This window comes from Nannospalax galili, unplaced genomic scaffold (genome assembly GCF_000622305.1).
Source record: "Nannospalax galili isolate Female #2095 unplaced genomic scaffold, S.galili_v1.0 scaffold381, whole genome shotgun sequence".
In the NCBI taxonomy this organism is placed as follows: domain Eukaryota; kingdom Metazoa; phylum Chordata; class Mammalia; order Rodentia; family Spalacidae; genus Nannospalax; species Nannospalax galili.
This window is the reverse complement of record NW_008347312.1, coordinates 2,308,307-2,333,837: the sequence shown is the minus strand read 5'-3', so window position 1 is coordinate 2,333,837 and position 25,531 is coordinate 2,308,307. Positions and strand designations below refer to the sequence as shown.

Here is a 25,531-nt window from a genome sequence, read left to right as displayed (position 1 = left end):
CTCTCTTTCCTTCCCCCATCTCTTCTTCCCCCTCATCATTTCATGTGTACATATGTGGGATTCAGTCTTCTCGATTCTTTCATGGAGGTTCCCTCTCATTTTCCTCCGACTTGCTGTCTGTAGCTTCTGTTATTGATGATAACGGTTTACTTTGTCAGGGTTTACAAGGCCCTAATTTGTTCAACAACCATAATTCTATTCCTTGCAAGGACTTAGGGCTAAATGCTACTTCAGTCATTCAATCATTCAGTCCTTTTAGTTCTTTGGTTTGAATTCCTTTTTCTTCTTTTCTTCTTTTCCTTTCTTTTTTCTTCCTCTCCCCCTCCCCCCTCACTGGGATTAAAGTGGGCCCCATAGCACCTGGCTGTTTTGAATCATTTTTGTTTTGTTTTGTTTTGTTTTCATGGAAAAGTTTAGGGTATTCAGTTCTCTTAGTTCTTGAATGTTTGAGAATTCTACCTGCTAAATTGTACTTTAACAGAAAAGTGGCTGAGAGTAATCTTATGTCAGACTGTTGTCCCCTCTGAATTTTACAGACATTTCTCTTGGGTTTAAAAGGCTGGCATGGGCCAGGTGTGGTGGCACACACCTTTAGTCCCAGCACTTGGGAGGCAAAGGCAGGCATATTTTTGTTAGATCGAGGCCAGCCTGGTCTAGGTAGTGAATTCCAGGTCAGGTGGGGAAACAAGGAGACCCTGTTTCAAACAAACAAACAAACAAACAAAATGAAACAAAATAAAACCCAAAACAAACAAACAAAATGCTAGCCAGAACTGGGAGGCAGCAGCAGATGAATCTCTGAGTTCAGGGTCAGCCTGGTCTACATAGCGAGTACGAAAAACCCCAAAAAACTGCTAGACAACATAGAGAAGGGAGGGCCTTCCGAGGCTCCACCCCTAGCTAAGGAGCTTTGGCAGTTGATCATTGTCTACTTATTAGAGTTGCCTACTTACTAAAGGGAGAGTCATTTTCCTTTGAGGGTGGCCATTGGCAGGTTGCCCATGCCCCAGTGGACGAAGCCACAGCCCTGCATATATGGATGGGTGACAGTGAAGGAGAGGGTTATTTATTTTTTTAAGAGTGAGAACTTGAAGCTGGAGGAAAGATGTATTGTGGAACGGGCTGGGGGAATTGGAGGGAGGGAGTGGGGGTGGATGTAATTAAGATGCAGTGTATGTATTTATGAAATTTTCAAAGAATAAAAAAGAATGTTAATTTCCTTTGTCTTTAAATCATTTTTTGACTAAAATATTTTCTGTCTTGTTTGTTTTCTGAAGTTTTTCTAGATACTATGAATACTGTTTTATATGAAATCAAAACATTAGTTTTTTCCTTTTATGAGTTTCTGAATGATTACAAATTTGAATTTTTAATGAGGCCTATCAAATATTTCCTCCCATTGACTTAAAAATATAATTAAAGAAAAACTGGTTCTCTGATGGGATCTCTTTTATTCTGAAAAGTCCACTTGTTTTTTGAAAATATTTTATTTATTATTTTTATTTTATGTGTGTGCTTGTATTGCCTGCATGTAGGTAAGTGCACCCATGTTGTGCAATGCCCTCGGAGATCAGAAGAGGCTGTCAGGTCCCCTAGGACTGGAGTTACAGACAGTTGTTAGCTATCATGTGGGTGCTGGGATTCAAACCTAGGTCTTCTGCAAGAATAGTCAGTGTTCTTAACTGCTGAGACATCTCTACAGCCCCAAGTCCAATCGTTTAATTGGTTGTTCTCCAGTCAATTATTCTCTACCAGTTTTTTTTTTGAATGTAGCACACTTTTACAATTTTCAGAAACAGCTCATTTTAGGAAAAAAATGCTGCACTTATATCTTTGTATACATTTCTGTCATATTTACTTGGTTTCTTACATAAAGGAGTGGCAATTTTTTTGTCTCCATATCAGTCATTTTTTCCTAATTGTTTCTTTCATATTATGCACAATTATCTTAAACTTCTTTCATAAATACATTTACATAGCTATATATTTAAATTTATACTGCCCATAGAAAAAAAATATTTGACATTTGTCTTTCGTTTTTCCTCCATCATGTCTTGTTATTTCTTTTTTAAAATTATACCCATTCTGCAGTTTCAATCAGTATTTCCCTGATAACTAATAAATTTTTGAGAAAACTCTTCAGGGCTAGTAGTATAACTCAGTGGTAAAATGCCTGCTTGGCATGCCCGAGGCCCAAGGTAAAAAAAAAAGAAGAATTATTGTCTATTCAAGTACATTGCCCATTTTATTTTATTTTTTAAATATTTTATTTATTATTTTTATTTCATGTATATGCATGTATTGTCTGCATGTAGGTAAGTGCACCCGTGTCGTGCAATGCCCATGGAGGTAGCCATCATGTGGGTTCTGGGATTCAAACCTGGGTCTTCTACAAGAATAGACAGTGTTCTTAGCCACTGAGCCATCTCTTCCAGCCTACATTGCCCATTTTAATTATTTTATTATTTTTATTTTATGCATATGCATGTATTGCCTACATGTAGGTAAGTGCACCCCTGTCATGCAATGCCCGCAGAGGTCAGAAGAGGCTGTCAGGTCCCCTGGGACTAGAGTTACAGTTGTTAGCTGCCATATGGGTGCTGTGATTCCAACCCGGGTCTTCTGCAAGAACAACCAGTGTTTTTAACCATTGAGCCATCTTTCCAGTCCACATTGCCCATTTTAAAATTGGGTTATTTGGGTTTTTTGTTTGTTTTGTTTATTGAGACAGGGTCTCCCTGTAGCCCCAGCTGGCCTAGAACTAACTCTGTAGACCAGGTTGGTCTTGAACACACAGAGATCCACCTGCTTCTGAGTGCTGGGATTAAAGGCATGGACTGGCATGCCTAGTCTTTGTCTTTTTGAGTTAAAATGTTTTTGTGGTGGCATGATGGCCTTTAGTTCCAGCACTCAGGAGGCAGAGGCAGGCCAATCTCTTTTAGATCGAGGCCAGCCTGGTCTACGTAGCGAGTTCCAGGTCAGCTGGGGCTACAGAGAGACCCTGTCTCAAAAAGACAAAAAAAAAAAACAAACTTTTTTTGAGTTTCTAACAATATATATATATATATATATATATAAAATTTGTAAACAAAAATTTTTACCCATTCTAAGAATTGTCTTTTCATTGGATGGATGTCCTTTGAAGCACAAAAGTTTGAATTTTGATGATGTGCAATTTATCTAGTTTTTCTATTGTTGATTGCAGATTTTTGTGTCCAGAGAAATCACTGCCCAATCCAAGATCATAAAAATGTGTACAGATGTTTCCTTCTTTTTTGTTGTTTTTTAATATTTTATTTATTATTCTTATTTTATGTGTATGAGTGTTATGCCTGCATGTAGGTAAGTGTACCCATGTCATGCAATGCCTGCAGAGGACAGAAGAGGCTGTTGGATCCTCTGGAACTGGTGTTACGGGCAGTTGTTAGCTGCCATGTAGGTGCTGGGATTCGAACCTGAGTCTTCTGCAAGAACAGTCAGTGTTCTTAAATGCTGAGCCATGTCTCTAGCCCCAGATGTTTCTTTTTAAAAACTTTTTTAAAATTTTAAATATTTTATTTTTATTTTATATGTACGAGTGTATTCCCTGCATGTATGTAAGTGTACCCATGTCATACAATGTCCATGGAGGTCAGAAGAGGGTGTTGGAGCCCCTGAAACAGGAGTTACAGATGGTTGTTAGCCACAATGTGTGTGCTGGGACTTGAACTTGGATCCTCTGCAAGAGGAGCTAGTGCTCTTAACAACTGAGCCATCTCTCCAGCCCCTCCTTTAACAAAATTTAATTATATATATTGTTTGCTTAAGGGTATTTTCATACAAGTTTATAATGATGCTGAACCTGTTCCTCCCATTCTCCCTACCATCCACTTTTCTCACCACTGCCAGTTATTCTCATTTGCTCCCTTAGATACTTTTGCTTCTAATTTCATGTCAATACACACACACATGATTTTAAACAGATATATAAATATAGGACAATCAAATGAGAAAAACCATGTGATATTTGTAATTCTGAGACTGGCTAAAGTCACTTAATATGATTATCTCCAGTTGTAGCCATTTTCCTACAAATGACATATCTTTGACTTTCTTTTTTTAACTTAAAAATTTTTTTTTTAATTTTGTGTGTATTTGTGTATTGCCTGCATGTAGCTAAGTGCACCTGTGTCTTGCAATGCCTGCGGAGGTCAGAAGAGGCTGTCAAATCACCTGGGACTGGAGTTATGGACAGTTGTTAGCTGCCATGTGGGTTCTGGGATTCAAACCCAGGTCTTCTGCAAGAACAACCAGTGTTCTTAACCACTGAGCCATCTCTCCAGCCCATCTTTGACTTCCTTTATGGCTAAAATAAAATTCACTATATATGATATATATTTAGAGATATCACTTTCTTTATCCACTACATATATGATATATATCATATACATCACATTTTCTTTATCCATTCCTTTGTTGTTGCACATCTAGGTTGGTTCCATAACTTAGCTTTTGTGAGCAGTGCTTTAATAAATATGGATGTGCAACTACCTCTGTGATTTATTGATAAACCACATAAAAGTGGTATAGCTGGGTAAAATGGAAAATGTATTAGTTTTTCTGAAGAAACTCCATACTGATTTCTATAGTGGCTGGACTAGTTTACATTCCTACCAGCTGAGTATAAGGGTTCTCACCAACATCCTTCCTCACCAGCGTGTGTGGCTGTTTTCTTAATGACTGCCATTCTGACTAAGGTGAGATGGAATCTTAGTGTAGTTTTAATTTCCATTTTTCTGATGATCAGTGAGGTTGAACATTTTTTCATGTGTCTATTAGCCATTTGTGTTTCTTCTTTTGAGAAGTATATGCCCATTTGATTAGCTCATATAAAAACTGGGTTGTTTAATTTTTTGTTGCATTGGTTTTGAGTTCTTTGTATATTGTAGATATCAATCCTCTGTAAGATGAATAGCTAGCAAATATTTTTCCCATCATGTAGAGTCTCTTTACTTGATTAACTATTTCCTTTAATGCGCAGAGGGTTTTCAATTTTATGATGTCCTGTTTGTTGACTGTTGGCATCATTTCCTGGCTCTGGAATCCTATTCAGAAAGTTCCTGCTTATGTCTAGATCCTGCAGTGTTTTGCCTAATTTTTCCTCCAATAGTCTCAGTTTTAGATCTGATATTAGTGTCTTTGCTCCATTTGGAGTTGATTTTTTAATATTTTATTATTTTTATTTTATGTGTGTGAGTGTATTGCCTGCATGTATGTGAGTGCACCCGTGTCGTGCAATGCCGCGGAGGTCAGAAGAGGGCTTTGGATTCCCCTGGAACTGGAGTTAAGGATGGTTCGTAGCCACCGGGTCCTCTGCAAGAGCAGTCAGTGCTCTCAACCACTGAGCCATCTCTCCAGCTCCTGGAGTTGATTTTTATACAGGGCAAGACACAGGGATTTAGTTTATTCTTCCATATAGTTTTCACAGCATCATATGTTGAAGAGGCTATCTTTTCTTCATTGTATAGTTTTCGCATCTTTGTCAAAATCATATGACTGCATATCTGGGTTTATATTTGGGACCTCTTCATATTAATCTATATGTCTGAGTTTTTTTCCCAGTACCATGCTGTTTGTTACTATGGCTCTGTAGTATAATTTGATATCAGGGATGGTGATACCTCCATCATTACTCTTTTTTGCTTAGGGTTGCTTTGGCTATTTGGGGTCATTTGCGATTCCATATGAATTTTAAGGTTTTTTTTTCCTATTTGTGAACAATAGCATCAGAATTTTGATAGGGATTTCATTGAAGCTGCAGATTGCTTTTGGTAGTATAGCCACTTTCAGAATATGAATTCTTTCAACCGATGAGTGTGAGAGGTCGTCCCATCTTCTAGCCTTCTGAATTTCCTTCTTCAATGTTTTATATTATAGAGGTCTTTCACTTTCTTGGTTTGGTTTATTCCAGGGTTATTTTTGGAGGTAATTATGAATAGGATTGTTTTCCTGTTTTCTTTCTTGGCATGTTTGATATTGGTATTTAAGAAGGCTACTGATTTTTGTGTGCTAATTTTGTATGTTGCCACTTTGCTAAAAGTGCTCATCAGATCTAAGAGTTTTCTGGTGGAATCTTTAGATCTCTTTATATAGAATTATATCAACTACAAATAAGGTACTTTGAATTCTTCCTTTAAAAAAATTTACTATTCTCGTTTTATGTGTAAGAGTGTACTACCTGCATGTATGTAAGTGCACCTGTGTCATGCAATGTCTTCAGAGGTCAGAAGAGGGCATCAGATTCCTCTGGAACTGGAGTTACAGATGGTTGTTAGCTGCCATGTGGGTGCTGGAAATGAACCCAGGTCCTCTGGAAGAGCAGCCAGTGATTTTAATCACTGAGCCATCTCTCCAATCCTACTTCTTCCTTTTTGATTTTTATTCATTTTATTGACTTCCCTAATCATATTGCTGTAGCTACGACTTCAAGCATTATATTGGACAGAAGTGGAGAAAGTACCCACCCTTGTCTTGCTCTGGATTTTACTGGAAGTGCCCTCAGCTTTTTTTCCCACTTGGTATAATGTTGGCTATAGGTGTGTCATATATGTTCCTGCTATTCCTAGTTTTTTTCAGGGTTTTTATCATGAAGGGATGTTGGATTCTGTCAAAAGCCTTTTTTTCATGTTGAGATGATCATGTGATTTCTGTTATTGAGTCCATTTATGTGATAAACTACACTTACTGACTAGCCTATGTTGAATCATCCTTACATCTCTGGAATGAAGCCAACTTGACCACAGTGAATCATCTTTTTGATGTGTCCTTGAATTTGATGTGCAAGTATTTTATTGAGAATTATTGTATCTAATTTTCTTTTTTGTTGTGTCTATCTAGTTTTGGTATTAGGGTAATACAAATCAAGATTTTTAAAAGGAGCTTCCTTCCTTCTCTATTTTGTGGAATAGTTCAAGAAGCACTGGTGTTTGTTGTTGTTTACAGGTCTGGTAGAATTCATCATCAAATCCACCTTGGTCTGGACTCTTTTCACTCAGAAGATGTTTTTTATTACTTCTTCAATCTTACTGCTTGGCATAGATCTGTTTAAGTCATTTATCTCACATTGGTTTAATTTTGGTAGGTCATATACATCTAGAAATTCATCTACTTCTTTTGATTTGCCATTTAGTAGAATGTATGTTTTCTTTGAATGTCCTCATGATTTTTTGAATCTCACTGGCACCAATTGTCATGTGTATATCTGATTGCTAATTTTAATCAATTTGTGTCTTTTCTCTCTTCTTTTGGTTTGTCTAAGGGTTTGTTGATCTTGTTTACCATTTCAAATAATTAAGCCTTTGCTTTACTGATTGCTTCCATTGTTTTTCATTTCCATCTTAGTAATTTCTGCCCAATTTTAATTATTTCCTTACATCTTCTGATTTTGGGTTTGATTTGTTTTGCCAAGGTCCTGAGGTAAATTATAAAGTTATTTAGTTGAGATCTCTCTGTTTTATTTTGTTTGTTTGTTTTTAACTGTAAGCACTTGTAGCTATAAACTTTCCTCTTAGGATTGCTTTCAGTGTATCCTATAATTTTGGGTATGTTGTCTTTTCTTTTTCATTCAGTTCTAGAAACTTTTTATATCTTTTGTGATTTCTTCAATGATTCATTCATCATTTAATAGTACATTTCCAATCTCCGTGACTTTATGTTCTATAGTTTCTCTTGATCTCTTAAAAAGATTTTATTTATTGATTTATTTTATGTGTTTGAGTGTATTGCCTGTATATAGGAAGGTGTACCCATGTTTTGCAATGCCTGCGGAGGTCAGAGAGGGTGTTGGATTCCCTGGAACTGGCGTTACTTACAGATGGTTGTCAGTCACCATGTGGGAGCTGGGAATTGAACCCAGGTCCTCTGCAAGAGAAGCCAGTGCTCTTAGCCACTGAACCATCTCTCCTGCCTTCTCTCAGTCTTGATACCTAGTTTTATTCCACTGTAGTCAACAAAATACAAATAATTTAAAATTTCCTATATTTGTTAAGTTTTGCTTTGTATCCTCATATATTTTATAGAAAGGTCCATGGGCTGGGATGGAGAGATGGCTCAGCAGTTAAGAGCACTGGCTGCTTTTGCAGAAGACCCAGGTTCAGTTCCCAGCACCCACATGGTGGCTAACAACCGTCCATAACCCCAGTTCCAGGGAGTCCGATGCCCTCTACTGACCTCTGCAGGCATTGCATGACATGGGTGTACTTACATACATGCAGGCAATACACTCATACATATAAAATAAAAATAGTAAAAATATTTTAAAAAAAGAAAGGTCCTTGGGCTGCTGAGAACGTGTATTCTGCAGTGTTTGGATGGAATGGTATATAGATGTCTGTCAGGTCCATTCGATCTATGATGCTACTTAATTCAAATGTCTCTACTTTTTGTTGGCATGTTCTGTCTACTAGTGACAGTAGGATATTGAAGTTACCCACTATTATTGTGTTGAGATCAATTTTTGTGTTTACATCTAGTAGCATATGTTTTATTTGGGTACACCTGTATTTGGTGCACACATTTAGAATTGTAACATCCTCTCGATGAATTATTTCCTTAATCAGTATGAAGTGAAGTGACCTTCTTTATCTCTTCTAGTTTTGCTTTGAAGTCTGTTTTGTCAGATATTAGAACATCTGCTTGTTTTCTAGCTGCATTTTCTTGGAAAACCCTTTTCTATCTTTTCACTCTAAGGTTGCATCTGCCTTTGATTGTGAGATATGTTTCCCAACAAATGGATTGATCCTGCTTTCTTTCTTTTCTTTTTTCTTTTTTGTTTCTTTCTTCTTTTTTTTGTCTTTTTGAGACAGGGTCTTCCTGCAGCCCCAGTTGGCCTGGAACTCACTATCTATGTAGACCAGGCTACCCTTGATCTCATAGAGATCCACTTGCCTCTGCCTCCAAACTGCTGAGATTAAAGATGTGCACCACCACACCAGGTCTGATCCTGCTTTAAAAAAAATCTAATTTGCTATTCTGTGTCTTTTGATTGGGGAATTGAGATTTCTAATATTCAGAATTATTATTGGAACATGTGTATTAATTCCAGTAATTTTGTGGATTTTGGAGTGTTTGGTGTTTTCCCAGTTACTACTTACTGAACGACAGTTGTAATGAGGCTTATTCTTTCCTGTCCTCTCACAGATGTTTTTATCTTTCTCTTCAGGCTGAAGGTTTCCTTCCAGTATCTTCTGTAGAGCTGGTTTAGTGTTTATGGATTCTTTTAGCCTGTTTTTATCATAGAAACATTTACTTTCTCTTTCAATTATATTAGTTTTCTGGGTATAATAGTCTGGATTGGCAGCTACAGTCTTTCAGACAATGAAATACATCACTCCAAGCTTTTAAAGTTTCTGTTGAGAAATACGCTGCTATTTTGATGAGCTTGCCTTTAAGGTATAACCTGGTGTTTCTCCCTTGCAGAGTTCAATATCTTTACTTTGTTCCATATATTTAGTGTTTTGACTATACTATGACACGAGGAGGTTATTTTCTGGGTTTTTCTGTTTAGTGTTCTAAATGGCTCCACTATTTAAAAAGATATCACTTTCCCTTAGATTTGGGAATTTTTTTTTTAACCACGAAAGTTTATTGAGAATGATTTCAAAGCCTTTAGCCTGAAATTCTTCTTCTATGGCCACGATTCATAGATTTGGTCTTCCTATAGTGTCCCATATACCTCATATGTTCTGTTAGAACTTTCTTATTAGCTTATCTTTGTCATGTTATATTTGTCTTATTAGCTTATTTTTGTCATGTCTCTGTTAAATGTTTCAACTCATCCACCTTGTCTTTAAGCGCTCGTCTTCTGTTCTTGAAGCAGTTTGTTGATAAAATGTTCTACAGAGCTTTTCCCACGTACCGAACTTCTCATCTGCAGTGCATCAGTTTCCACTATTTCTATCTCTGTTAAACTCTTTTATGTCTTGTACTGACTTCCTTGCTTCATTTGGTTATTCGTTTCTGTTTTCTTGGGATTAATTCAGAACTTGATTTGCATCCTCCCTGTTTTATTTTGATCATACTTATAATCATTCTTTTGAAGTCTTTGTCTGCTATTTCATTTGATACATTCTCATTGGGGACCATTATTATAGGATTAATAATTCTTGAAGGAGGCATATTGCCCAATTTTTTTCATGCTTCTTGAATTTTTGTATTGGAAGGACTTGAACATCCAGGATTAGGTTATATGTTGCATTTAAAAAAAAATCTCCCTTATTCATTCAGTAGAAGTATGCAGTGTTCGAAGGGGACTAAGTTGTAGTAGAGTTGAGGTACCGTTGTTTTCTGCTAGACTGGTGTTAGGGAAATCGGGCTCAGTTCCCAGCATTCTCTGAGACTATGGCGCTGTCTGCTTGCTGATTCAAGCCTGGATTTTCATTCCTTTCCCAGGCTCCTAGATGCCTGCCACACCCCTGGAAAGTCTTTCACAGGTTGGGTTACACATACTGGTCACACTTGTGGGTGGTCCTTCAGGGGTCCAGTTGTGAATGCTGGCCCCATCCTTGTACAGTCCTTTCCAATGTCCAGTGTGCATGCAGTTTGAACCTGTGTCTGTGTTCCCTTGAATTCTCTGGCTCTGACCAGGTTTCCCCTTTGCTGAATATTGCACAATTCTGATTCAATGTTTCTTACCCACACTCTAGCAGCATTCTGCTAGATCTGGCTTCAGAGTATAGTTCTGTGACACTTGTTCTGGGCCTTCTAAAAGTGGTTCATGGAGGGTCTGGGGCTGCCAAGCCACTGACAGCAGGAATCTTTTTTAATATTTTTAAAATTATTTTTATTTTATGTGTATGACTGTATTGTCTGCATGTAAGTGCACCTGTGTCATGCAATGCTTGTGGAGGTCAGAAGAGGGTGTCAGGTTCCCTGGAACTGGAGTTATAGACAGTTGTTAGCCACCATGTGGTGGCTGGGAATCAAACCCAGGTTGTCTGCAAGAGCAGCCAGCAGTCTTAACCACTGAGCCATCTCTTCAGCCCAGGAGTCTTTTTTTAAAAATACTTTTTTTATTGAATTTTTGTGTACTTCATACATAAAATCATCTTTATAGCCCCTTCCCCTTTGGCACCTCACATAGCCCCCCACTTGAGTTCATACATTCTGTCATTTGTGTTAAGGTCTATTACGGAAAGTTAGTGTCCCGAGATATCCCTCAGTGCAGGTTCATCCATCGGGGTTTAGTCAGCTTATCTAGAGTCTCTCCCTTCAGCTCTTCCACACCCAGCAGTAATCAGTTACCAATAATTCTTCAACTAAGATTGGGGCTTGCTGTTCATTTCCACAGTTCTGTGCTGGGTTTTTGTCTGCCTAAGTTTGCATGGGCCTTGTGCATGCTGACACCATTGCTGTACATTTGTATGAGAAGGGTCTCTGGCACCTGTAGGACTATTTCTGTGTGGTCACACACATCCTCCCTGGCTCTTACAATATTTCTACCTTCTCTTCCCCAATGGTCCCTGAGCCCTGGGTGGGTGGACCTCAATACAAAAGACCTGTATAAGGACCCACACTCTGCAGACTCTTACTCTCTGTGTTTTGGCCATTTGTGGCCTTTTGTGTTTCTGGCCCTCTGTTGCATGAGGGAGCTTCATTGATGAGAACTGAAAGATGCATTACTGTTCTACTCACCCCTCGTTCTATGTTCCATGAGTCCTAGGTGTAGAGGTTGCATTCTAGATGTGCCACTTAGGCTTGCAGCCCAGGAGTCTCAAAACTGGTATCACATCGCTGCTTTCATCAAGTGCTGAGCAGAGAGTTCCCCAGGATCGTTCCTCCTGCTGCTGCTGCTGTTGCAGGCAACTTTTACCTCCTTTTCTCCTTTTAATTTTTTCTCTGTAAATGTCTGTCACTGAGAGTTTAGCTCTTTGCCTCATGCCAGGGCTCTGGTTATTCTCTCTCACTGGTAGGAAGGAGCTGCCTGGACCCTGCCAATCCCTCTAGGACGGACTCTGGATTTTCTTTCTTTTTCTGTTTTGTAAAGTTTCTTACTTTGCTTTGCTATTAATGTAGGTTTTCCAGCCATCATTTACCTCTTCTGGTAGCTGTTATCCAACTTCTCCCAGGCTGTTACCTGGAGACCAGCAGACTATGCCTGCAAGTTGGCTGCCACCATCCAAAAGTCCAACGCACCATGTTTCTTCTAAGAGTTTTATAGTTTTAGTTCTTGCATGTAGGACTTTGGTGGTCTATTAGTTACTTTTCTGTGCTGTGACAAAATATCATGACCAAAGGCAACTTGAGGAAGAATTTCTTTTGACTTATGGTTCCAGAGGGCAAGTTCATAATGGTGTAGGAGGCATAGCAGCAGGTGGCCAGAACAGAAATCTGAGAGACCACATTTCCACCCAATGCAGGAAGCTGAAAGTAAACTAGAAGGGGATGAGGCTACAAGCTCTGTGTGCCCCCAGTAACCTCCCCAAACAGTGCCACCAACTGGGACCAAGTGTTCAGATACATGAGCCTATGGAAGACAGTTCTCACTCAAACCACCACAGGTGTATTTTGAGTTGAGTTTTTGTATGGAATAAAGATTCAAATCTATTCTTTCATATGTGCATATTCAGTTCTCTACCACCATTTGTTGAAAAGATTATTATTTAATTATCTTGGTACCATTGTCAAAAATCAAGTCAGCATAAATGTGAGGCTATATATAGGATCTCAGTTCCATTCAAGAATCTACGCATCTTTTAGTCAGTATCACAGTCTACTCATCAAAATTCGTGGATCATATTCTCTCTCTCTCTCTCTCTCTCTCTCTCTCTGTATCTATCTCTCTCTATCTCTATCTCCCCCAATCCCTTTCTTTCTCCACTTCCCCTCTGTCTTTCCACAATTGTCATACCCTTCCTGCTATAATAAAACCAATTAAACTCTTCCCTGGAACCAGTTTATCTTTTTCCTAAGATTTATTTCATTTCTGTTTATGTGTGTGTGTTTGCAACATGTGTGTAGGTGCTCATGGAGAACATAAGGCAATTTTGGATCCCATGGAGCAAGAGTTATAGGTGGGTGCTGGGAACTGAACTCAGGTCCCCTAAAGAGCAGCAAGTGCTCTTAGCCACTGAGCTCTCGCTCTAGCCCTAGGAACGAGTTCATCTTACTTTCTTGGGTATAATTCAAGGACTGATGAGTGGCTGAGGCTACAAGGTTTGCATAAAGGGAAAGAGTTGCTATGCCTAGGGAATCTGGGCTCTGTTCCCTTTTTTTGAAATTTGCTCAAATTTTCTGAGCCACGGACTCATCTCATTCCCATCTTAGCTACTGACATATCGTACAGCTGTGTGTTCAGCTCACATCCTTACTCAGTGAGGGATTCCAGAAGATGCAAATACTGGTAGTTTTACTTCCCTCGAGTTCCTCTAGCATTATAATAGGACTCTGATTGAGAGGTTCTCTAGGACCTTTTATTGCAGCTAGTCAGACACCATCACAATCTAATTGCTCCAGTGAGAACTCTCAGAATTTTGACAACTTTCCTGCTTTCCTCCTTCCATACCATGAATAAGTTACTGAGGTGGTGGGATGCAGCACACCAGGATGCTTTGTTTCTGTCTGTGTCCACAATGTTTCCAGAATTATTATTATTTTTATTTTTTTAATTAAAAAAATTTTAAAGTATTTTATTTATTATTTTCTGTATATGAAGGTATTGCCTGCATGTATGTAAGTGCACCCATGCCATACTGTGCAATGCTCTCAGAGGTCAGAAGAGGACCGTTGGATCCCCTGGAACTGGAGTTAGGGACAGTTGTTAGCTGACATGTGGGTGCTGGGAATCAAACCCAGGTCCTCTGCAAGAACAGCCAGCACTCTTAACTGCTGAGCCATCTCTCCAGCAACCCAATGTTTAAAGAATTAAGTCACAACTCTTTCTTAAGCTATTGCTGGAGAATTTTTAGGACGTTTTTGTTGTTGCTGTTAATTTTATTAGGTATTAAAGAAGGGAGCTTCTCTTAATCCACATTACTCTCCAGCTTTACCTAGTAGTCAATCTGGTACGTACTTTTAGAAAGCAATCTGGCATTATGTTCACAGAGCTAAAAAATGTTCTCCACTCTAAGTAAGAAATCCCATTTCTGGACATTTATTATGAGGAGACAATTTACAAGGGAGGGGGTCTGTGTATGTGAGTACAACACCATCTGTGGTAGCAAGGACATGACTTAGATACCCCATGTGAGGTAGCCAGCAGAAAGTCTGTCTTATAAGATGGAATGTTTTTCCGTTATTAAATTACTATTTGAAAAATTATGTACTAATGAAAAAAAATTTTTTGGTCTTTTTGAGACAGGGTCTCCCTGTAGCCCCAGCTGGCCTGGAACTCACTATGTAGACCAGGCTGGCCTTGAGCTCACAGAGATCTGCCTGCCTCTGCCTCCCAAGTGTTGGGACTACAGGTGTGTGCCATCATGCCCGGTGAAAATGTTTTTAAGAAACAATGGCAGATGGGAGTCAGGAGTGGTGGCTCACTTGTCATCTTAGGAGACAGGTGGAGGCAGGAAGATAGTGAATTCTTGGCTAGCCTGGGTTACATAGCAAGACCCTGTCCAAAAAAAAAAAAAAAAAAAAAAAACAAGGGCTGGGGATGTAGCTCAGTGGTAACACCACCAGCTTAGCATGCCCAATAGTTACGTTTAAACACAAAACGTGAACTGCCAAAAAAAAAAAAAATCAAGAATGGACATATATCATGATGGACATTATGCAAAAGGATGAAAGAAGCAGATGGATAAGCCAGAAGACGTAAACTACAATATCTACAACGAAGAGGAATGAACAAAAGGTACATTTTCATCATTTTTCTTTAAGAAAACTGTTTTAAGCTGGGCTTGGTGGTGCAACACTCAGGAGACACAGGCAGTTTAATATCTGTGTGATCAAGGCCAGCCTGGTCTACACAGGGAGTGCCAGGCCAGCTGGGGTTTACAACCCACATGGTGATTTACAACCATCCCTAACTCCAGTTTCAGGGCATACAATGCCCTCTTCTGGCCTCTGTGGGCAATACATGCTCATGGCACATGCATGCTTACATATATGGAAGCAAAACACTCATACACATAAAGTAAAAATAATTTTTTAAAAGAATAAGGTAAACCTTTAAACCGAGAAATAAGCAACTCTTCAAGGCTCATACAATGAATATATGAATAGAGGGAAATGCAGCATTTTTCTGGACAAATAAATCCCCGGTTGATAGACAAAGGTCCAGCAGATACTATGAACCCGACCTTGAGAGAAGCCCTGAAGGCCTGCTTGCTTTCCTTAATGTTCACTCCCCAGCGTAGTTCCTTCAGCATTTGTCTGAATAATCCATTTATCTCCACAGTTCCTAGATCATTAAAAGTCCCCTAAACAACATCCCATGAAGTCAGAGAAGGCTTTCCAGAATGCTCACATATGTTTTAACCCTGGGCCCTTGTGAAAAGGCTATAAAGGCATTTGAAGCTTCTTAAGATGATTATAAGAGTGCAATCAAACCCAGACAAGAGAGGCTGTATGTTCCATAATTCCATGCATGTGAAAGGCAAATATATGGAGAGTAAAGTCGTGGTTGCCTTCAAGTGAGGATGAGAATGGAGATTAACTGAAAACATGCGTGAAGGATCTTATGGAGTGATGAAAACAGAATTACAATGATGGATGCACAAGGTAAATTTTCTGAAAGTCACTGCTTTGTATACTTAAGAGGGTGTATTTTATAGTATGCAAATTATAATTCAATAGTTTTTATATAAAAAAGCACACTTAGCTCTGGAAAACATCCTTTCTGTGCTAAATAAGTTCTTGCTTAAAGCTTCTCATTTTGCCACTAAAGTATGTGGGAAAGCACAGGAGCATAAAAGAATGATGTTGTTGTGAGCCAAAATTGAACAGTTCTGGGCAGAATCTTTTCTAAGTCAAAAGCAGATGAGCTGGAGTGAGAAAATGCAAGGGTTTAGATAGCATTCCTCAAAGGCCTCTGCTCAAAGGCTTCTGCCCATGGTTCAACTGAGGGCAAACAGAAGCTTTTGGAGCAGCATCCAGTCAAAGGAAGGTAGGTCATTGGCGACACGACTTTTCAGGGGGTGTTGGGACACCAGACCTTCCTATTCCTCCTCTTGGCTTCCTGGGTACTATGAGGTGAACAGCTTCCTCTGCCATGTGCTACAGTCATCATGTGCTGTCTACAACAATCACCAAAGTAACGGGCCAATCGACCATGGAATGAGCCCTCCAAAATTGTGAGCCCCTTTATAAGTTGACTATCTAGGTATTTGTAACACCAATAATGGAAAACTGACAGGCACAGAAACCAATCAAGGAAATGCAAAAAGAAAAGCAGGAAGTCTATTTGCTCTCTTCTTGGTGACTGCCCAAAAAATGCATAGAAAATTGGGGAGCTGTTTACTTGCCTGCCAGCCACTGTTCTGAGAGGATGATGTCATCTTCTCTTCTCCTCACTAGGTCATTTTTCTACAGCTGAGAGGGTAGGAGGGTCATTGTACAATGAGTAAAAAGATGGAGATAGTCATGACACATAGTGGCTTAAATTTGGAGACGTTTGGCCTCCAATGTAAAAAGCCACCGAGCCCTTATGCTGAGAAATTTCTTCCTTTTTTGTTTGCATGTGCATAAATGAAAATAAAAAAGGCCTTTTCCAACAGATGGAATTAGTTGATCAGATGTGATCATTGGATCTTGGCCATTCAACTGATCCTTAATCTAGAGCAGACAGCATTTGGGTTCATTTGAAAGACATCTTATGAACATTATCTACTCTGACCATGTCTAAAATCAATGATAAGTTCAAAAACCACTAGGAAGAGAGTAGATATTTATCATGGAAAAAGTACCATTTGACTTTATGTGGATCTGTTCACACTGGTGACTTGTAGTGGATTATTTTAGTCTTAACAAAGTCTTGTTTTTTTCACTTCATATGTATGTATGTATGATGTACATATATATGTGTTCATGTGTGTGTGTGTGTGTGTGTGTGTAGATGCATATGCACATGTGTGCATGTGTAGGCCTGAGGTTGATGTTGGGAATGTTCCTTAATTGCTCTTCCAACTTGTTCTTTTTGTTTTGGTCTTTTTGAGACAGGGTCTCCCTGTAGCCCCAGCTGGCCTGGAACTCATTATGTAGACCAAGCTGGCCTCAGTCTCACAGAGATCCGCCTGCCTCCTGAGTGCTGGGACTAAAGGCACCACCATATCTGGCCACGGCCACCTTATTCCTTTTGAGACAAGGTTTCTCAGTCAAACCCAGAGCTTACCAATATTCCCAGTTTCAGCTTGCTCTGGATCTCCTATCTCTACCTATCATTATAGATGAACTGTCTCCCCACCTGGCATTCTCTGGGTTCTTAGAATTTGAACTTCAGTCCTCTTGCCTGGCAAGAGCCTTAACCACCGAGCTGCCTCCCCAGCCTACCAACAGTATTTTTGGAACCAAATCTTAGTAACCATAGTAAGTATACGAAGAAGCCAGTTAACAGTACATGATGGAAATTATGGTTTCTTATGTGCTACACTTATTTATAGGAAATAAAAAGAAGAGACAAGGTCATCAGAGTATATACATGGATATTTTGGGGGAAATTACCTAGGAATGGAGTAGGAATTGTGCATGTCACTTACCCTCTTGCTGCAAGAAGGAAGGAAAGAGGTCATTGCAAAGTGGACTGCAAGTGGGATCAAAAACAGTTCATGAACCTTGAATGGAGGCTTTGAAGGATGAAGTAAGTGGAAAACGATATGTGGAAATGCCAAGAAATACAGCCATGTACAGAACACAACGTGGGGATTAGCCTGAAGAGTACGTCTTTGAAGCTTGTTCAATGTATGCCTGGAAACTGGTTTTGGGAAACTGACTTCGATCAGTAAGGGGCACATAGACATCATTTGCTTATGAAATAGGAATAGAAACCCATAAGGAGAGAATGGGCTAAGATGAAATGGAAAGAGGACAGCAGAAGTGATATGGCCACTCAGGTCGAGACAGTGACAGTGGGGCAATGATAGACTAGAAACTGGGTACTGGATTAACACTTTCAGTGTACGATAACTTATTTTACACATTTTATATGGATTAGCTCATTTCATCCTTCCAAGAGCACCATACATGCCCTCTATTATTATTGTACATATTTAATAACTGTGGAAACTGATAGGGCCTAGAGAATTTGCCCAAGGTTGGTCAACCAGTAAGTGTGGGAGACAGAGTTCTAGTTCTGACAATTTCCTTCTAGAGTTTGTGCTTCTGACTGTTACACTGAGGAAGGATGGCAAAGAAGCAGACACAGAGGCAGGATTAAAACTATTCAAGGCAGAGTGAAGATGAATGAAGTTGTGAGTGACTGATATTAATGAAAAAGTCCACCTGAAAAGGACAAGAAGACACAAACAGGGAAATATGAGATAATAAATATGGAAGCCAGAGAATAAAAATTTCTCTTGCTGACTAAACAGAGACATCAGATTCCAGGCAGACTAAATGAAAGATCTATGTCTAGACAAAGTCTGTTAAAACAAAAACAAACACAAAGCCTACAACAGAACATTAAATAACACACAAAAAGCAAGCTACTACTATATATAAATTTAGCCTCACTTCTAACTAAAAAGAGAAGAAAATTTAATTTAATTTATTTTATTTTCACATTTCAAATGTGAACAGAATGACAAAACACGCAAAGAAAAATGGATAGAGCATCAAGAAGAAATAGGCAAATCCAATCTTAGAGTTGGGCAGCTTGATGAACAGTCACTAACAGTCAGGAAATGAGTGAGACTGTGGCTAAATTGAACACCACCATTGTAAATCAACTAAATATAAATGACATTTATAGAGTACTTCATTGGAAAACCGCAGACAATACATTCTTCTCAAACTCACATGGAACATTCACCAAGACAAGCCACATTCTTGGCCATAAAACACTTTTAACACATTTAAAAGATTAGATATTATACCATATATGCTCTTAGAACACAAAAGAATTAGACTAGAAACCAGTAAAAGGAAGATAGCCAGAAAATCCTGGAGTTCTTCAAGGTTACATGAAACACTTCAAACTGACACAGGGATCAGAAAGGTATGAAGAGCTGGGGGATGGCTCAGCAGTTGAAGTCCTTGCCACACAAGTAGCCAGCATGAAGACAAGAGTGTGGATCCCCAGCACCCACAGAAATGCGGGGTGGGTGTGGCGGCCTGCCTGTGATTTCAGCACTGGCTGGGAAGCTAGAGACAGGAGATTCCCAGAGCAAGGGATTGAGACCTCAGACTTCCACATACACCCAGGCACTCATACCCACACACATGTAAACATGTATACATACATATACATCACACATATGTGGAATAAAATATCAAGAGAAATGTAAAAATATTATGATGTAAATGTAAATCAAAATACAATTCTTATACCTGTGGGATGCAGTGAGTGCACCATTCATAGAGGGGATTTTTAGCATGGGTTGCATTCATTAGAAAGAGAAAAACATCTAAAATTAATAATGTAAGCACCATTTTAGAAAACTAGAAAAATAAGGGTAAAGTAAATCCAAAGTAAGGACAACAAGTAAATAATAATATAGGATAAAACTTAAATTGGCAACAAAAAATTACTTAAGAGAACCAAGAAACCCAAAAGCTGTATCTGAGAAGATTAATAAAACCGATACTCTCTAGGCAGCCTTCCCAAGAAGAAATAGAAAACACATAAAGTATTAACATCAAGAATGAAAGAGAGATCATTGCTACTAATTTGATGGACTAATTCTTTGAGAGATACACTCTATCAGAACTCACATAAAAAGAATAGATAATTCATATATTCCCTTATGCACTAAAGAAACCAAATCCACAATGACCTCCACAAAGAGCACCAGTCTAGGATGGGTTCACTGGTGAATTTATTTTGTTTTGTTTGAGACAGGGTCTCCCTTTAGCCCCAACTGACCTGGAACTCACTATGTAGACCAGGGTGGCCTCAATCTCACAGAGATCTACCTGTCTCTTCCTCTATCTCTTGAGAGTGCTGCAAAGCTTCTCTTTGGTGAATTCTACCAAAGATCTGAGAAAGAAATGACACCAAGTCTCCACAGTCACTTCTAGAAAATAGACCTCATTTTATGAGGTCAGCATTGTCCAAATACCAAAACCAAAGACATTACAAAGAAAGGATATTTCTCATCCACACATGCAAACTTCCAATAAAACATTACCAATGCGAATCCAACAAGGCATGCAAAGAATTACACTTACAACCAAGTGGAATTGATATTAATAGATTAATAGATTTGATAAAATCCAATGCCCGTTCGTGATACTAATACGATAGATGGACCTGCCTCAGAAGAAGAATAGGTGACATGAAGGGCCATGACTAGCTGTTTTCCTCTTAGATGGGGCTTTTTTCTTCCTAGGATTCTAAGATCCCCTTTCATCACTCCGATTCAAAGTTATAAGAAAAGGGGATTTAAAAAAAAGTTAGGAGCCGGGCATGGTGGCACATGCCTTTAATCCCAGCACTCGGGAGGCAGAGGCAGGCGGATCTCTGAGGTCAAGGCCAGCGTGGTCTACGTAGTGAGTTCCAGGACAGCTGGGGCTACAGGGAGACCCTGTCTCAAAAAGACCAAAAACAAAAATTCTAAAAAAAAAAGTTAGGGAAGGGAGCCAGAGATATGGCTCAGCAGTTAAGAGCACTGGCTGTTCTTGCAGAGGACCCAGGTTGGATTCCCAGCACCCACTTGGCTGCTAACAACCATCTGTAACTTCGGTTCCAGGGGATCCAATGCCCCCTTCTGACCTCTGAGGGTATTGCATGACAGGTTCACTTACATACATGCAGACAGTACGTTCATACACATAAAATAAAATATTTTAAATCTAAAAATGTACAGTATCTCTATGGGGAAAACTACAAAACTCTGATAAATGAAGTCAAAAGTCTAAATCAATGAAAAGCTAATTCAAATCCATGCTATGTATAGGAAGACTCAAAATTATTAAGAAGCCTTATTTTCTTAGGTACTGAAGACAATAACCAATAAAAATCTCAAGAAGTTACTTTATGTATACCTTTTTTTCTCAGAGTTTTGAAAGTGTGTGCATATGTATGGGTCCATGTGGAGGCTAGAGGTCAATGTTGTCTATGGGTGACTTTCTCAATCCTTTTGAACCTTATTTTTCTTTAATTAAAAAATTACACACCTCTCTCTCTCTCTCTCTCTCTCTCTCTCTCTCTCTCTCTCTGTGTATGTGTGTGTGTGTGTGTGTGTGTGTGTGTGTGTACAGGTCAGAGGAGAACTTGTAGGAGCTGGCTCTCTCCTTCCATCTTGTGGGTCTCAGAATCAAGCTCAGGTTGTCAGGTTTGATGGCAAGTGCCTTTACCTGCTGAGCCATCTTGTCTGTCCCACCACCTTATTTTTTGAGACAGGGTCTCTCACTGAACTTGGAGCTCTCTTATTGATGAGAATGGCTTGATCGCAAGCTCCAGGGACCTTCATCTCCTCCCTGCATCCAGCCCTGGGGCTACAAGTATGTGTCACCACACCTGGTTTTACAGTGGTGGTGAAGCACTTTACCCCTTGAGCCACTTCCCCAGTCCCAAAGCGAGCTCAACCTCTCTCCCTCCTTCCCTCCCTCCCTCCTTCCCTTCTTCCCTCCATCCTTCCCTCCCTCCCTCCTTCCTTCCTTTCCTTCCTTTCTTCTTTTTTAGTTTTTGGTAGTTCTGGGGACTGAACCTAGGGTACTGTCATAGTTTCTATTGCTGTTATATAAACACTGACTAAAACCAACTTGGGGAGGAAAAGGTTTATTTGGCTTACAGCTCACAGTGCATCAAGGGGAACCAAGGCAGGAACTCAGTGTAAGGACCTGGAGGCAGGAGGTGAAGCACAGATCATGGAGGAATGCTGCTTACTGGCTTGCTTGCTTGCTTTTGCCAGGGGGTGGGGGCTGTAGCCCCAGCTGGCCTAAAACTCACCATGTAGACAAGGCTGGTCTTGAATTCACAGAGATCTTCCTGCCTCTGCCTCCCCAGGGCTGGGATTAAAGGCATGCACTACCACACCCAGCTCAGCCTGCTTTCTTATACAACCCAGGGCCACATACCCAGGAGTGGCATCATCCACAGTGGCCTGGGCCCTCCCACCTCACTGAAAAATCAAGAAAATGCCCCGCAGACATAGCCACAGTCCAATTTGATGGAGGAAATTCCTCAATTAAGGTTCCTTCTACCCAGATGAGTCAAGTTGACAACTGAAACAATCCAGCCTAGGCATCACGTATGCCAGGAATGTCCTCTCATACTGAGTTTCAGTCCCTGACCTGGTTTTTGTATATTCTCTTTTAGAGTCACAAAAATAAAGCTATTTGGAAAGCATTTATGGTATAATTTTCCTTGTGTTATAGAAATACAGAAAAAAAACTCAAACGAAAAAGTAAGTGAAATTTCTGGATAAAAAGGATTATTATTGATCTTAATACTGATCTCAATGTTGTCTATCTTCTCTGTATTTTATGTTTTATATAATGTATTTCTAGGATGGTGGGAAAAAGCAATAGAGGCTACTTACCCACCTCTCTTTTAGTAAATATTGCACACCAAAGAATATTTGTAGACATTAAAGTGATCATTTTGAAGATGATATAGAAAAATTGGAAATACTTCAATATATTATATGACAATAAGAGAAATATTAATAATATAATCACCAAACATGAAGCATATGAACTCATAGAATGGGACCAGAAAGGAATAAGAAAAACAAGAGAAGAGGTATTTCCTGTTCTTTGTGGGTCATAAAATTATGGAAAAATTTTACAAAAATAGAACAACAACATCCCAACCCCCTCCCCCCAAAAAAACTGTCATATCTTTCTTTATATTAAAAAAGTAACCAAAAGTCCTCTAAGACCTGATTTCAGGCCCACTCATGCCTTGCATGGGCCAACTCTGAAGTGATTCCATCCAGTCCCTTAGCTTTGTTAAAGAGCATATATGGTCCACACATTTGGTTGGCTTTGGGACATGTGATTCAAATTCATATAACAGGACATGATAAGTATGAAATTACCTCTTTCTGGAAAGATGTTGTTTTTGGTAAGTTTGACACTTTTGGGCCTTGGGTGTTTATTATCCATACCCATGATGAGGTTTCGGAAAAACACATCAAATTTCTTTCTGCTCTCTCCATTGATGGTGCCCGCCACAGTCCACACCAAGGAGAAGAGGAACAATCCTTGTAACCAGAGGACTATCTGCTGACTCGACAGGCCTTCGTACATGTCGCTTTCCTCTTCCATTTGCCTGATTTCATCTAAAAGGGAAAAAAGGGAAACTCAGGACAAGAGTCCTATAAATAGAAAAGGTGTATGAACTGGCTGATTCTGCCTTAAAGGCCCTGGGAAGGAAAGTGATATTGGCCAAATGCCCATCCCACACAAGATCCTTTTCTGTGCATATGTATTCACATTTCTAGTGAGCACATGCATGTGAGGGTACAGCTGGAGGCCAGAAGTCAATGTTGGGTGTCTCCCTCGATCACTCTCTACTTTACTTTTTTAGACAGGGTCGCTCACTGAACACGGACTTTGCTGATTCACCTAGACTTGCTGACAGGTTGCTCCACAGATCCTCCTATCTCTGCCATCTCAGCATTGGAGTTACAAGGATGTGTTACTGTACCCAGTACCCATTTTTATGTGGGTGCTAGAGATCTGAATTCAAGTTCTCATATTTGCATGGAAAGCACTTTATGGCCTGAGCTGTCTCCCTAAACCCTATATATTATTGTTACTATTTAACATATAAAGTTTGCCCTATTAACCACTTACAAAGCACATTCATATGCGCAACCATCTCTGCTGTTCATATCTAGAGCTCTTTTAATCTTGCAGAACTGATGCTTGGTACCATTGAACAACCACTTGCCCTCCCTACTCTCTCCTTAGCCAAGATTCTACTTTCCGTCTCTATATGTGGCCACTCTAGGCACATTATGGAAGTCAGTTGTTTTGTGACTGGCTTATTTCACTTGCATAATGTCTTCAGGGTGCACCCACGTTGTACCTGTGTGATCAGGATTTCCTTCCTTGTTAAGGCTGAATTATGTCCCATTGTGTGATCATATCATTTTATTTATCCATTCATCTATTGATGAACATTTGGGTTGGGAAGCAATCCAAATAAATATCTGATCAAGTCCTGACTTTCAGCTATGTCAGATATATACAGAGAGGCCAGGATCTTGATCATATATGGTAAATCTATGGCTCCTTTTTATTATTTTATTTAAAAATATTTTATTATTTTCATTTTATGCATATGAGCATATTACCTGCATGTATGTAAGTCGTGCAGTGTCCACAGAGGTCAGAAGAGAGCATTGGATCCCCTGGAACTGGCGTTTTGGATGGATGTTAGCTGCCATGTGGGTGCTGAGAACTGAACTTGGGTCCTCTGGAAGAGCAGCTAATGCTCGTAACCACTGAGCAACCTCTCCAGTCCCTATTTTATTTTTAATTTAAAAAATTTATTTGTATTTGATGTGTTTGAGTGTTTTGACTACACATATGCAAGTGTATCACATGCATGCAGTGCCTGGGGAGGGCATCAGATTTCCTGGAACTGGAGTTACAGATGGTTGTTAATTGCCAGTGGGTACTGGGAACTGAACCCAGCTTCTCTCTGCAAGAACAGCTAGTGCTCTTAACTGCTGAGCCATGTCTCCAGTCCCTATGGCTCCTTTAAAAGAAATCACCAAAATATTTTAAATTCCATTTTAAATGCCCACCAACAGTCCATAAGTCCACGAGGGTTCCAATTTCTATACATCCTCTCCAACTCTTGCTATTTGAATTTTTAAAAAATAGGTGTAAGGTGGTATCAATATCATTGTGGCTTTGATTTGCATTTCCCCAGTGGCTGGTGATGCTGAGCCTTTTTGTATTCTTTCTGACCATGTGTTTAAATTCTTTGGTGAAATGTCTATTCAAGCCGTTTTTGCATTGTTTGTATTTTTGCGCTAAATGTTAGGGGGTTTTAGTTGTCTTTCTCTCTGAATTCTTGTATTAATTCTTTGTGTGTGTGTTTTCTCGTGGCTTTAGGTATACATGTGTACAGGTATTGTGCACATATGTGTGCAAGCATGTGGAGGACAGAGACCAACCTTGGTGTCATTCCTCAGGTACTACCTGGTCTGGGGCTGGCCAATTAGGCTAGGCTGGCCTTCTAGTGAGCCCCAGCGATCAGACGTCCTGGTACTAGGATCACTAGCTCGTGTCACCACATTCAGCTTTTTAACATGAATTTTGAGGCTCAAACTCAGGTCCTCATGTTTGCATGACAAGCACTCTACTGACTGAGTCATCACTCCAGTCCCTGGATATTATCCGACATATGATTTGCAAACATCTTTTATTCTGTGTGCATTGACCATTGGTCAACCTCCCTTTTGATGTATAAAGTTTATTAAATTTTGATGAATGCCTC

The 25,531-nt window shown here is 39.5% G+C and overlaps 1 protein-coding gene across 1 annotated transcript in view; it reads right to left on the bottom strand.

The window, feature by feature from the left end:
• Positions 1-25,531, bottom strand: part of Dnah3 (dynein axonemal heavy chain 3) — a 232,141-nt gene that overhangs the window by 73,488 nt on the left and 133,122 nt on the right. The window contains exon 41 of the mRNA XM_029568678.1: positions 23,115-23,357. Within this exon, the coding sequence (XP_029424538.1) occupies positions 23,115-23,357 (243 nt within the window). The remainder of the gene's footprint in view (positions 1-23,114; positions 23,358-25,531) is intronic.